Source organism: Hyperolius riggenbachi, chromosome 1 (genome assembly GCF_040937935.1).
Source record: "Hyperolius riggenbachi isolate aHypRig1 chromosome 1, aHypRig1.pri, whole genome shotgun sequence".
Lineage (NCBI taxonomy): Eukaryota > Metazoa > Chordata > Amphibia > Anura > Hyperoliidae > Hyperolius > Hyperolius riggenbachi.
Window position 1 is genome coordinate 95,701,285 of NC_090646.1, and position 15,920 is coordinate 95,717,204.

Genomic DNA, 15,920 nt, shown 5'->3' on the forward strand with positions numbered 1-15,920 from the left:
GCTGTTTCTGATGGTGCAGTAGAAGTAAGACAGGCAGATTAACACCTTCCTGGTATTCAGAAAAGTCTGTTTTTTAAGTTTTCTTTTACACTTGTCTCCCTGCAATGCGTTGAATGCATCTCCTTAGAGGTTTGTAGTCTTACCATCTCATTTTGGGTTTGCCACTGCTCCTCATCCTGCAGATGCCACTTGCCCTTCTCTAATGCCTGCTGCTCCTTCAGTTCCTGAACAATGACAATCTTCCTGGACATCCTCATCTGTGTGAGTGTTCCCATGGCAACATTTCGCAAGGACAGTGTACGAATGGCAGATCTCAGCAAAAACTTGTGTCTCTGCACTGCTAGTTTATGGGACCTGGAAGAAATAATTATGCAATGCTGATTTAAGGTGGCCACTAACAATCCAATTTCTAGTGAAAAATCGTTCAAGCGATCAGAGATCGGAAGTGAAATTGTTCACTACACCATCAATGAACCAATCGTTCCTTCCTATCTATCACAATCAACAAGAAAATCCAAATTTTGTTTTGATAAAAATCCAATCGGAAGATCATCATTCGTAATCGATTGTGCCCATCAATGGAGATTATTTACAACCAATCCGATCAGAATTTCTGATCGCTCCAAGATTTTTCACTAGAATTGGACCGTTAGTGGCCACCTTTAAGCTGATCAAGGTGACATAAAAGTGTGGAAAGCAAAATCATTTGGTACTTATGCCCCCAATTCTCTTCTGTAGTTCAACCTCTCATTGTCTTCAAAGAAAAGTACCTTCATCAGAACTGCTGTGATCTTCGCCTCATACAGATACTGGACACAGTTTCTGCAAGCATTAGCTTACAGAAAAAAGGTCTTACACAGTAAAAACATTTTACAGTAAATATGAATGTACAGTACCAATCCTACACAGTACTAGTCTGTTTTCATTTTTTCTCACTGTAAGGGGTAAGAATTTGGGGATCTAAATGACTTTCTCCACAGTCACAATGAGGCAGTAACTCTCAATTATAATTAATAAGAGGTCATAAAACCTGTGAGGCTAAATAAAAAGTGTGAACGCAGGGATTGAAAATCTGTATGTATGTGAACTGATTACACTTCAATAAACATGCCAACAGTCACCTACGGTAATACAAATTGTACATTTTCAGCCTTTAAAAGTAAAATAAGACCATAAGATTCCAGTTTATTTTCACTTCACGTTTGCTTTAGAGGCTGCCTCCACTCTGCCACCATTTCTATTCTGTGCTGAATAATACAAAAACCCTTCACATCTACCTATTATAATTGCTAACTAAACATGTGTGGCAGGCCACATCACGGTTGGACTACTGCAATGCTCTCTAAACAAGCCTTCCAAACTAAAGGCTCATACACACATTAGACTATAGTCTTTGGAAAATGAAAGATCACAGACCAATCTTACCACCCTTCATGTAGTATGAGAGCCATACCTTCACAGTCTTTTCTATGGAGCTGAACTCCACATCAGAAAAAAAATATTTGCAAGATGCTGCACACACAGATGCTGTACAGACACAAAAGATCAGTATCTGCAAAAGATCTGTTCCTGCCAAAGATCCGTTCCTGCAAATTGCATTCATAGTCTATGAGATCTGCAGATCATTATACACACCTTGTTTAACTGACAATCATCTGCAGATCTGAAAATCCATCCTGGTGGATTTGATCTGCAGATGCATGTCTGTTAAACAAGGTGTGTATAAAGATCTGCAGATCTCATAGACTATAAATGCATTTTGCAGGAACGGATCTTTTGCAGGAACAGATCTTTTGCAGATACTGATCTTTTGAATGTCTACAGCATCTTTGTGTTCAGCATCTTGCAAAGATTTCTGTCTGATGGGGAGTTCAGCTCCATAGAATAGACTGTGTAGGTATGGCTCTCATATTACATGGAAGGGGGTAAAATTGGTCTGAGATCTTTCATTTTCCAAAGACTATGGTCTGATGTGTGTATGAGCCTTAAGACCTGCACTGCCTGCAATTAGTACAGAAGGCCGCTGCAAGGCTCCTAACAAGCCAACACTGCCATTGCCACATAAAACTAACCCTTTGCTCACTCCACTGGCTACTGATAAAATGGAGAATTCTCTTTAAGATTGGCTTATTGACATTCAAATCCTTGCACAATCTGGGCCCTGGATACCTGAAGGATTTGTTTCAACTGCATCACATCCGCCACAATCAGAACGGTCTATTCCCAGGATGTCCCCAGTGTTGCAGGAAGATCATAATGTTGGCTAAGGGATTGAGTCCTGATCCTGGTGGTCAACAGTCAACACTAGTCTACTTTAGGTGACCCTTCAGGAAACCTCGTAGGGATCAGCTCTCAATTCACAGCACCCTCTACAGCACAAAGCATTCTGATTGGCCAAATTATGTGGTCGTAGTTTACTGCAACCAATCTGAAACCTAGCAGTTTGAGAGGGTGCGATCCACCCAGTCATGTTAGTGATTTCCCTATGAGGTTTCCTGCTGGGTCCCCTAAACTAGATTAGCGCCCAACAATCTTCATGCATGTGTACGTCCCTTAAACACGTTAAAAGTTAATGTTATAAATGCTGTGTAAACCTATTAACATTTCAGCCATCTTGTTACATATATGACCTGACCTAAAAGTCACAACATTTTAATGGAATTAAAATGCAAACCTATAATACAAATATTTTGTTCAAACATCCCGTTTGACAGTGGATGGGTCTGCGGTGACTTAATGCTCTCTCACCTGGTCTGTAATGTCTAAATTGGTGACATAAAAGTTCAGCCTGAAAGGCTGGGGTAGGTAGTCGAGGACGTCCATAAGCAGATTTGAATGCATTTTGGAAAGTATCTAGTATCTTTGGTTTTGCAAAAAAGTACTTGGACATTTTAATATTGCTGTAGAATGTATATTCCTTCTCTTGTAGTGCGGGAGCAGATGTGCTTAAAGGTAACCTTATGTGACATGATAAGATATGTATGTACAGTGCCAAGCATACAAATAAATATGCCGTGATGCGTAGATCAAAAGGTTCTAATAAATTGGTCACTTCTAGAGTCCACCTCAAAACTTTTGGAGACAGAGCCTTATGTCATGCTGCCTCTACACTTTGGAGCTCCCTGCCACACCCAATTTCCATCCCTGGCAGCAAATTTTAAAGTAACACTGAAAAAAATTATAATATAATAAATTGGTTATGTAATATGGAAAATTAATAGAACATTAGTAGCAAAGAAAATATTCTAATTTTTATTTTCAGTTATATATATATATATTTTTTTTTTAATAACATTGCATCATTCTCTAATATGTGCAGTTTACACACTACACAGCATTCTAAATGATTTCACAGAGCAGGCTAATGAACTTTTGAACTTTCCTCTGCAGAAAAAACTAAATACAATGACAGACAGTTGAGATGATAAGCTTCAGAAGACAGAGCTCTCTGCGACTTTGAAAGTCGGAGAGATCAGTGAAGCTCTTTTGCATAGGTGACAACTGGAGTTTCATACCTCTTCCTGTACTGGAAACAATATTATACTCATATCTCTGTTGCTAATACTTTATTTCTTAGCTGTACTACACATACAAATCATTATATCATAAGTTTATTTTCACTTCAGACCAAACTGAAAAGCCACCAGTTTAGTCTGGCATTTATGAACATCTGACTATTTCCTCTAACACAATCCAGCCTTCAACCCTGTATTGATCTGAGACATATCTATGCGCTTTGAGTCCTATGGGAGAAAAGCGCATTACAAATGTTATTGTATTGTATTATTGTATTGCACTATGGTAGACAATTTAACTCATAAAAGGCTCACTTACTCCTCGCTGAGGCCACTTAGTCGGTCTAAAACCTCTTGGATGATTTGCTGCTGGGTATCACATACATATTTATCAAGAGTTGCTGACAGAGCTTGCTCTCTCGCCCATAACTGTAAAAAGAACAAGCACAAATTAATGAACATTGCACTCTGCACAGAGCAAGCAACGCAAAACATGCACTATTGACAGTGAAGCGCCCATACAACCTTTCACCACATCATTATATCCAGTGGGGATGAAAATCAGTTTAAGTGAAATAGCAATGGTGCCTCTGACTTCTGTCTCGAGCTGATCACCGTAGTCAGCCACCTGCCCCGATCAGAGCCGGGACAAAGTCCGCCAGCACCCAAGGCTGAGACACCTAAATGTGCCCCTCCATCCCTCCCACCCCAGCCGTTACACACTGATTGCTATTAGACTAAGAGATGCCCCAGGTCCCCCAACACCTTAAAGAGGACCTCCAGGGTAAATAAGAAAATCCGGCAGCTTGCAAGCTATATTTACCCGAGGCAGAGGCGAGAGAGACTCCAGCCTCGGCGCAGTGTAGATGGGGACACGCAACTCACTCGCCAGAGAAAAATGTCAAGCTATGTACTGTAGTATATAACTTGGCATTTTTCTCTGCGGAGAGGGAGGAGGCGGGGCCAGGCGCCGGAAGTCAGGTGATGCAGGGACTTCGGGACGGCATCGCGGGACTTCTCGGGTAAATATAACTTTCTTTTACTTCCAGGCTGCAGGATTTTCTTATTTACTCTGGAGGTCCACTTTAATCTCTAGTTATCTGGCTTGCAATCACTGCCTTGTATCCCCTTTTCTTATCTCTCTGCTTCAAACACAATAGGGGAATGATAGCTGAGTGAGATGTGCGGCCCCTCCTACACTGCGCCCTGAGGCTGGAGCCTCTCTCGCCTCTGCCTCGGCCCTGGTGCTCATTGTTTCATAAAACTTTATATAGCTGTCCTCATATTAGAGTCCTCCAGAGCTTCACCACTGATAGTGAACCCAATTCATTACAAAAGAGAGTGGCATCTATGGCAGAAGATGATTCTGTAAGTTCCTCACAGTCAAGCTTTTTAGAAAATCGGTTTAGAGTAGGATCATCAATACGGCAACCTAGGCAGCTGCATGGGGCCTAGTGGGTGTCAGGGGGGCCAACTGCCACTTTTTCTGTCCTGTCTACCACCTCAGATTGCCAAAAGGACCATCAGGATGAGCCAAGCTACTACCTTGCCTCGGGGCCCATTTTCCTCTTAATCCATCCACTGGTTTAGTGCAATAGTTTGTGAGCCCTGTTGTGGCGGGACAGACAGCAATGTGAATTAGTGAGGGAAAGTGTATGATGATAATACAGTAATAATAAATCAAACCTACAGTAATTGTTTTACGGATTAGAGCTGGTGATTGCGTAATATGGATGGAACAGGAACATCTATGATAGTAAATAAATGCTGAAATCCCTAGCTGGCAGTCTACTGGAGACTGTGGGCAACACAGACGCCCACTTCTTGAAAAAAAAAAACATATTCATACTGTCAGATTTGCCAAATGATTGCGGAAAATCAATTGTGATGATGAAAAGCATTGTCATAGCTGACAGGTAACCCTACTATAGGGCTGGGAATTGCCTTTTCTTCACACAGTGATTGAGATGGACATCAGTGCAGCAGTAATGTTACCTCAAGCAGCATCAGTGAATGATCAGCGACATTACAGGAATCATGACTCAATCTGTGAGTGATTAGGAGAGCATGAAGGATGCCTGTGTCATTCTGTGAGTGCAGCGGGCCTGCTGACTCCTAGCTCCATAGTAATGAAGTATGTAATGACATAGAAAACAGGTAGGCCTGCCATTTAGAGACTACGAATAATGAGAGGAAAACGGAGGCTTTCTGAGTAACTCACATTAGTCAAAGACCCGAGCTTATGCAGGCATGGCTGGCGAACCCGAGGAGGCTGAATACAATGTTATTGTGCAGCATGAACTGCAATGAGTGTGATATACACTAGCGATAACAGGAGTTCAACACATCTACACATAATAATTGGGACAACATCTATCGTAAAATCACACTTTGCATGAATCAGCAGAGAAGGTCAGAGTGGGTCGGGGCTCCAATGTTTACCAATGACATTAGAAAAACAAAAAACACATAGTGGAGGCATTTATCTTTTGTTATGGAAACTTTAACTTGGGGAATGTTTTTTTCCACAAGAAAAAAGGTGCATTTTTAATGACACCATTTGATTTAAGAGACTTGTCTTAATGTGGGATTCAAAATAGTACAAAGTGCATGCATTTAATAAAGGTGCCCATTGAAAAGGGCACAGGAAATAGCCGATAGTAGAATATTAGTAAAATTAGATATTCTACTCCATAATTCCTATAGTAAAATATCGATAATACTTACCAATATTTTACTATGACCAAACCTAAAACTGCTCTCACACAGAACCCTCCCTCTACCCTAACCCAAAGACCCCCCCCTGCTGGTGGTGCCTAACCTTATCCCTCTACCCCCCTGGTGGTGCCTAACCTTATCCCTCCACCCCCCCTGGTGGTGCCTAACCTTATCCCTCCACCCCCCCTGGTGGTGCCTAACCTTATCCCTCCACCCCTCCTGGTGGTGCCTAACCTTATCCCTCCACCCCCCTGGTGGTGCCTAACCTTATCCCTCCACCCCCCCTGGTGGTGCCTAACCTTATCCCTCCACCCCCCCTGGTGGTGCCTAACCTTATCCCTCCACCCCCCTGGTGGTGCCTAACCTTATCCCTCCACCCCCCCTGGTGGTGCCTAACCTTATCCCTCCACCCCCCCTGGTGGTGCCTAACCTTATCCCTCTACCTGCCCTGGTGGTGCCTAACCTTATCCCTCCACCCCCCTGGTGGTGCCTAACCTTATCCCTCCACCCCCCTGGTGGTGCCTAACCTTATCCCTCCACCCCCCTGGTGGTGCCTAACCTTATCCCCCCACCCCCCTGGTGGTGCCTAACCTCATCCCTCCACCCCCCCTGGTGGTGCCTAACCTTATCCCTCCACCCCCCCTGGTGGTGCCTAACCTTATCCCTCCACCCCCCTGGTGGTGCCTAACCTCATCCCTCCACTCCCCCTGGTGGTGCCTAACCTTATACCTCCACCCCCCCTGGTGGTGCCTAACCTCAACCACCAACGCCGCCCCCCTGCTATTTGTAGCCGCAGTTTGCATAGAAGGGCAGCCCTTCTATGTGTACTTCCAGCTCAGTAACAGGAATAGAGTCTGAAAGAGGCTTACAAACTGAAAGCTTACGCTTTTTCTTTTAAATTAGCCAATAAACTTATTATTAGCAGAATAATCCTGCTTTAAAACTACCTGTTTGTAAAATACAAGCTCTAGTCTTCAGCAATGATTAGCTACTAAGAAAAAGAATTACACACAGTGTCTCTCTCCCTCCTGCCTCTCCTTGCTTGTAGAGTCATGAGACACAGACTGAGGATTTGAATGATTTGTCTGTGATCTTTCCACACAGGAGCAGCTTGCTAACAAGTAAGGATTAAAGCATGCCAGCCAACTAGCCAAGTACATCTGTACGTAACTTTTCTCCATAATGGCACCATCACTTGGATAATCTGCTCTGCTCAAAAACCTCTGAGTTTTGCTTGTGATGTTAACATTTGATTCCTATCATTGCTGAACTAGTTAGCCTTAATTTTATCACCTGAGTTAGGCAAAAAATATCTAAAGCTTGCCATACAAACATTGATTTTGATCACCCAAACGGGCCCCACCAGCCAGCTACCATGTTCCCTTTGTGCCCCCCCCTCTCCTCAAGGCATGATTGGGGGGAATCACTACCTAGATTCAATGTAATGTTTTTCAACATAATTTTATGTATGTTCCGGCCCCCTGGCAGTCTGAAGTATGTTGACCCGGCCCGTGACCGCTAAAGTTTGGTGAACTCTGATCTAGCACAATACTACCTAACTACTTATTAAAATAATTAATACTGATATCATTGCTGCAGCCAGAACCGCTGTAGCCCCTTGATCAAATGCTTTCTTGGAGTTGGTCTTTAAACTGTAAAGATGACGTTGGTTGTTAGTGGTGAGTGACAAGAACATAATTCTTCAGATGGGGGCACACAGGCCCTGCTGTGAGGTAAAATGACATAAGCGGAACAGAATGGCCAAGAGGCGGTTTGAGGTGATAATGACAATTTATCAAGGCTTGACAAAATGAAAGCCATTTCCCTTACTGCTATCGCTACTGCGGTCTTGCGTATATTACAAAACAGCCTAGGGCTTGTTGCCCCCACTGCAGGCATCATGGCCTCTTATAGTGTATCTGTGTGTGATGTCACACATCTAAATAACTCATGGGCCATCCATCAAGCTGTTGCTGTCATTGTCTTGCCTCTTAGCCACCATGGCATGTCAACAGCTCATGCCTTAGGTCCCATCATGCCTCTGACAGCTCTAAGCATATCTCAGGGAGTCAGAGTATTGCAATGCCTCATGGGACTTGTAGTTCCACCACAGCTGGAGTGCCAAGGTTAACCATCACTGCCTTAGGTTATTCCTATGATAATACAACATAGTTTGTGCCTGGAAGTAACACATAAAACAATTTCATGGAGATGCAGGTTATTGTATGTCAAAAAAGCAGCCTTAAAGGACACCTGAAGTGAGAGGGATAAGGAGGCTGCCATATGTATTTCCTTTTAAACAATGCAAGTTGTCTGGCTGTCCTGCTGATCCTCAACCTATGATACTTCAGCCATAGTCCCTGAACAAGCATGAAGGTCATATGTTTAACTGGATCTGACTGGATTTGCAGCATGCTTGTTTTAGGTGTGTGGTTTAGTCACTACTGATGCATGAAAGAGCAGGACAGCCAGGCAACTGGTATTATTTAAAAGGAAATAAATATGGCAGCCTTCACATCCCTCTCACTCCAGTTGTCCTTTACAGTACACCTAAACTGAGAGGGATATAGAAGTTGCCATATTTACCGCATTTTCTGCCGTATAAAATACTCCGGAATAGAAGACACACCTAGGTTTAGAGGGCAAAAACCAGGGGAAAGAAAATGTATACTAAACCTGGTGCATCCATGTTCCAGGAGCGTCTTATACAGGTTCTCCCGCAAATGGTGTCCTATGTCTCCCCATGTGTCCTCCTTAATCCTCCATGCCCTCCGATGTGTCCTCCTGTGTCCCCCATGTCTTTCCATGTGTTCTGCGTCCCCCATGTCTTTCCATGTGTTCTGTGTCCCCCATGTCTTTCCATGTGTCCCATCGTGTGCCCTCCCTGCACCTCCACTTGTGCCTTCTGGCACCCCAGGTGTTTACCAGCAGCCGGCTTATCTAATACAGGGTGCCAGCAGGGATTGCAGACATCTGTCTCCACCGTACAGCTCCCTCTAGTAATGGGCTTGTATTGATTGCTTCATCAGTACAAGCCAATCACTAGAGGCAGAAGTGTGGATCCAATCCATGCCGGCACCCTGTATTAGGTAAGCAGACTGCCGCTGAACACACGGTGGGGGCTGTTTGGGGCCAGGAGACACAAGGGGGAGGGAGCGGAGGCATGTGGGGGAGCGGACACACAGGCCAGGCTTCCCTACCTTTGCCGAGTAAGATGCGGGGACTTTTTCTCCCCATTTTTTTGGTTCGAAAAAGTGCGTCTTATGCAGCGGAAAATGCAGTATTTCCTTTTAAACAATAGCAGTTGCCTGGCTGCAGTAGTGTCTGAATCACACACCGGAGTCAGGAAGCTAATCAAGTCACCACAAGTAAAAAGACGGCACTCTACTGGCTGCAAATCAATTGCTTGTGTATTGGAACAAGTACACTACATGTTGCGGGAAAAATCCTTCATCAGGTGTTAAAAGACGGTGTTTGTACATGGCCAGCTATATTGCAACTCTGGAGAAGTTTCAGCTGCATTAATCAGAAAACTGACACACCCCATGCTCATTTTACTGGAATAAAGGCGGAGCCATGCATGTGGTTGCCCCTGCAGATAAAACCAAAATACACATTTCAAATAACATTTGAACAATCGTATATTGACCCGGGGAGGTGTTGTACTATAGCGCTCCACCAAAGTACAAAATTGAATTGTATGCACTGTCTAAACAATTAGCGTGGTTTTTACCCTGTGTTTAATATTTGAACAATGCCAAGATTCTTGCTTACATTTCAACTAACTAAAGCAGAATATCACTAACTAAACAGTGTATGTGTTGCACTATTCGATGCAGTGCAACGCAATGGACTGTCATTGCAATTCCTGCCCCACCCTCGATCGATGGAGATTTTCCACCCGATCTATCATTTTTCAGTAAAATCCATCAAAATTACGATCGATCTAACATGTTAGAGCATATAGATTGGATTACAGTGGTTGAATCTTACGAGAATTGAACTGAAAATTCTGTACGAACAATAGGACAAGATGCCTGTTGTGGGCCCTTGCCACCGTGCTCAATCGGTTTATGGAACACCAGAGTTTAACTTCCTTTCATGGCCAGCTCAGTCCCCTGACCTCAATCCTATTGAGCATTTGTGGGACAAAGTTGAAAGATCACTTCAAAGCTTGGAAATGCCACCATTCAATCTGACCCAACTTAAAGCTGCTATTATGTCAGCATTGGCCAGCATCTTGTTGAGTCCTTGCCAAGAAGAATATTGGCCGGGGTTTAGAGCTAAAGGTGGAACAACTCGCTATTGGAGGGTGTCTGGCCACTCAGTGCAGATGTGTGGCTAGCCTTAGTTGTGAAGCAGAAATCTATTTGAAAACAGACTAGAACACCATTACTTCCAACTATGTGCCAACTCTATACAAAGCCATACGGACGCACATCCGCCCCGTGCAAGATTAACCATAACAGCGTTTATAAATTGAATTTTGCCCAATACTTTGATTAGCCAGGGTGCAGTCTTAACTGAATTTTGTTTAACATTGTTATCAAATTGAACGTAATTATCAAAAATGCAGCTTTCAGGGCTCATGTAACCCATTTAGAAAATAAAATAAACTGATAGAACGATTAGTGTTGGTGTCGGAATTTGTAACATTATTCCAAATTCACCCAAACCCCCCGCTTCAGCACTGAACCAGCGGACAGCGTCAGGGGGTGTGCACTTACTTGCACGTCACATGACTCCGATACTTCCTCCTTTCGGCTTTGGAAGGAGGAAGTATGGAATCTCCTGAAACATGCTGTGAAACACAAGTGTGGTGTTTTAGTGAATTCAGAACGATGCTCCGAGTTCGAACTCTACCACTAATGACGATGTTCCTGCTCCTTACTTCTTGGTTTCCCCAGGGATGCTGTCGATGCGTAACATTTACATGTGCGCAAAGACATAGGTCAAGTTGCTGCTAATAATGTGAGGCATAACTGACAGTGTTAATTACACCTCTCCCAACAATCTCATTAATTAGTGACGGCAAGGTGCCAGGAGATGTCTGGCGCTTTCTGCTTAGTAACACCTGTCAAAGCAGTGACGTCCGCCATTACCTGGGAATTAATATGATCCGCTGACATATGACGGGAAAACAAATCGCCCCAGAGAAATGGAAATGAGTGAAGAAATTAGCAGAGAAAATGTCAGTCTTTACGGCTTTGACGCTAGTTCCGAATGCATCACACTGCCAGATCCCACAGATTAGCCATCAGGTTATTCTGTACACGTAAGGCTTTGTCTGTTACTAAGACAACTTGCTTGAGAGCAACCTGTAATGGCATAAGTAACTCATTCCTTCCCAGCTGTCGGCAGCGCAATCTGTAAGTCATGAAAGAGATTGCAGATTGATAGACTCACTTGTACCTCTCAATCAACGCAAAGGTCTGACCTCCTCCTGCCATGCCTACTGCATGTTTACTGAAATACTCATAAATGGCCACGTTATTCTCTTTAATCTGACAAGTCTTGCCCCTATTCCTCTACCAAACAACCTCTAATTATTTCATCCTCAAGCCAGCACTTTTCATCGAGTTACCTGTCTATAAGTAGCACAATTCCCACAGTTCTCCTGTCTGCAATCATTGCACTTTCACATGTCCGCCTCTTTGTAATCACTTCACCCTAAGTAGTTCTGCTTGTCTGTAATCAAGTCACAGTAACTGGATTTACCACACCCTTAGTGTATCCACCTGTCTATACACTACCCTCTGCATATCCCCCTGTCCATAATACATGATCCTCAGCATATCCCCCTGTCCATAATACATGTCACTCTGCATATCCCCCTGTCCATAATACATGATCCTCAGCATATCCCCCTGTCCATAATACATGTCACTCAGCATATCCCCCTGTCCATAATACATGTTCTTCAGCATGTCACCCTTTTTATAATACATGACCTTCAGCATACCCCTCTTTCCATATTACATGACCCTCAGCATGTCACCCTTTCCATAATACATGACCCTCAGCATATTCCACTGTCCATAATACATGACCCTCAACATATTCCACTGTCCATAATACATGACCCTCAGCATGTCACCCTTTCCATAATACATGACCCTCAGCATATTCCACTGTCCATAATACATGACCCTCAACATATTCCACTGTCCATAATACATGACCCTCAGTATGTCACCCTTTCCATAATACATGACCCTCAGCATATCCCCTGTCCATAATATATGACCATCAGCATATTCCCCTGACCATAATACATGACCCTCAACATATTCCACTGTCCATAATACATGACCCTCGGCATATTCCCCTGTCCATAATACATGACCCTCGGCATATCCCCTGTCCATAATACATGACCCTCAGCATATCCCCCTGTCCATAATACATGACCCTCAGCATATCCCCTGTCCATAATATATGACCATCAGCATATTCCCCTGACCATAATACATGACCCTCAACATATTCCACTGTCCATAATACATGACCCTCGGCATATTCCCCTGTCCATAATACATGACCCTCGGCATATTCCCCTGCCCATAATACATGACCCTCAGCATATTCCCCTGTCCATAATACATGACCCTCAGCATATTCCCCTGTCCATAATACATGACCCTCGGCATATTCCCCTGACCATAATACATGACCCTCAGCATATCCCCCTGTCCATAATACATGACCCTCAGCATATTCCCCTGTCCATAATACATGACCCTCAGCATATCCCCCTGTCCATAATACATGACCCTCAGCATATTCCCCTGTCCATAATACAGGACCCTCGGCATATTCCCTGTCCATAATACATGACCCTCGGCATATTCCACTGTCCATAATACATGACCCTCGGCATATTCCCTGTCCATAATACATGACCCTCAACATATTCCACTGTCCATAATACATGACCCTCGGCATATTCCACTGTCCATAATACATGACCCTCAGCATATTCCACTGTCCATAATACATGACCCTCAGCATATTCCCCTGTCCATAATACATGACCCTCGGCATATTCCCCTGTCCATAATATAGGACCCTCGGCATACTCCCCTGACCAGAATACATGACCCTTGGCATATCCCACTGTCCATAATACATGACCCTCAGCATATTTCCCTGTCCATAATACATGATCCTCAGCATATTTCCCTGCCCATAATACATGACCCTCAGCCTATTCCCCTGACCATAATACATGACCCTCAGCATATTCCCCTGTCCATAATACATGACCCTCAACATATTCCCCTGTCCATAATACATGACCCTCAGCCTATTCCCCTGTCCATAATACAGGACCCTCAGCATATTCCCCTGTCCATAATACATGACCCTCAACATATTTCCCTGTCCATAATACATGATCCTCAGCATATTTCCCTGTCCATAATACATGACCCTCAGCATATTCCACTGTCCATAATACATGACCCTCAACATATTCCCCTGACCATAATACATGACCCTCAGCATATTCCACTGTCCATAATACATGACCCTCAGCATATCCCCTGTCCATAATACAGGACCCTCATCATATTCCACTGTCCATAATACATGACCCTCAGCATATCCCCTGTCCATAATACAGGACCCTCATCATATTCCCGTCCATAATACATGACCCTCAGCATAACCCCCTGTCCATAATACATGACCCTCAGTATATTCCCCTGTCCATAATCCATGACCCTCAGCATATTCCCCTGTCTATAATACATGACCCTCAGCATATCCCCTGTCCATAATACATGACCCTCAGTATATTCCCCTGTCCATAATACATGACCTGACTCAGAATATTCCCCTGACCATAATACATGACCCTCAGCATATCCCCTGTCCATAATACATGACCCTCAGTATATTCCCCTGTCCATAATCCATGACCCTCAGTATATTCCCCTGTCCATAATACATGACCTTCAGCACATCCCCCTTTCCATAATACATGACCCTCAGCATATCCCCCGTCCATAATACATGACCCTCAGCATATTCCCCTGTCCATAATACATGACCCTCAGCATATTCCCCTGTCCATAATACATGACCCTCAGCATATTCCCCTGTCCATAATACATGACCGTCAGCATATTCCCCTGACCATAATACAGGACCCTCAGCATATCCCCTGTCCATAATACATGACCCTCAGCATATTCCCCTGTCCATAATACAGGACCCCTCAGTATATTCCCCTGTCCATAATACATGACCCTCAACATATTCCCCTGTCCATAATACATGACCCTCAACATATTCCCCTGACCATAATACAGGACCCTCAGTATATTCCCCTGTCCATAATCCATGACCCTCAGCATATCCCCTGTCCATAATACAGGACCCTCATCATATTCTCCTGTCCATAATACATGACTCTCAGCATATCCCCATCCATAATCATCCCCACTATTGCTTACCCAAAAGCAATTCAAACCTTCTTTATTGAATTTTTTAGTAAAAAAAGAAAGGATTCCTCAAGACCTACAACATTTACACCAGAAGATGGCACTAGAGGCCTGTAGGAATAACAACTTGCTTATACCTGCTTCTCTTGCACAAGTATCTCCTGGAAGAGTTTGATCTTGGTCTTCCGCTCATTCTCAGCCTTCTCCAGTTCTGTAGACAGGTTGTGTCGCAGTTCATATTTTAGATTTTCACACTCTGCCGACGTCAGGTTGGTAATTTCGGGAAGTGTTTGTAGAAGCAGTTTTTTCACCAATTTTTCAAAAGTCTGTGAAGCTCCTGTATACAGTTCCTGTTGAAGGGGAAGCGGAATGACAGACATATTACACATAATAAGCCATGATGATCATAATCACAGAACAGATACCGGTACAAGTATAACCACTCAACTATGCCCATATATAGAAAAGCTGTTACCAACTACAACTCCTAGGTTATTGCAGGACTGTCCACTCCACCATGTTCTGCTGAACACAGGCTGCTTAAAGGGTACCTGAAGGCGCATGTAACATAAGATAGACGTATTTTTGTATATCTTATGTTCCTATTTTTCTCACTGTAAAAATCCAGGGCTCTTAGAGGGTGGTAGACCATGAATCAAAAAAATAATAATAAATAAGTAAAAAAAAAAATAAAAAAATGCAGCAGCCTTCGCAGAGAAAAAAGGGAGCCAACGAAGGTGCCCATTATAAAAGCCGCAATTTGCGGCAAAGAAATTTAGGGCGCATGGCGGTGCCCGCTACAGGGCGCCCAATTTACCTTCTTTGCCACAAATTGCGATTTGCTGCAAAGAAGGTAAATTTCAGCACTCGGATCAGCACCTAATAGAATCGCAGGCCGGCGAAGCATGCGGATATGCAAATTGAGACATTCAATAGCCGGCGCAGAAATTTACCTTCTTAGGCACAAATCGTGGCTCTGTGGGGAGGGGGTTCAAAGTTTAGGCAATGGGGGAGGGGGCGTTAGGGTAAAGATTACCAGTATTTTACTATCAGAATCCAGCAGTAGAATATCACTAATTTTAACCATATTCTACTAACGCCACTCCACTGCGCCATGTTTTGTAAGGTTCCCTTTTTCATGTATGCGGTAGACCAGGTCCTGGGAGGCAGAGTAGTGCAATAGCAGAGATATACTTTATTTGGATTTTGGCAGCTGGACAGGTACTCTCCAATTTGTCTT

General features: G+C 43.6%; 1 protein-coding gene across 2 annotated transcripts in view; it reads right to left on the reverse strand.

Moving 5' to 3' along the window:
* The window catches only part of EVC (EvC ciliary complex subunit 1), a 142,937-nt gene that overhangs the window by 29,306 nt on the left and 97,711 nt on the right, over positions 1-15,920 (reverse strand). For both annotated transcript variants that reach the window (XM_068277257.1, XM_068277247.1), the window contains 3 exons: positions 14,818-15,030; positions 3,835-3,944; positions 144-354 (listed from right to left, as the gene is read on the reverse strand). In XM_068277257.1, the coding sequence (XP_068133358.1) occupies positions 144-354; positions 3,835-3,944; positions 14,818-15,030 (534 nt within the window). The remainder of the gene's footprint in view (positions 1-143; positions 355-3,834; positions 3,945-14,817; positions 15,031-15,920) is intronic.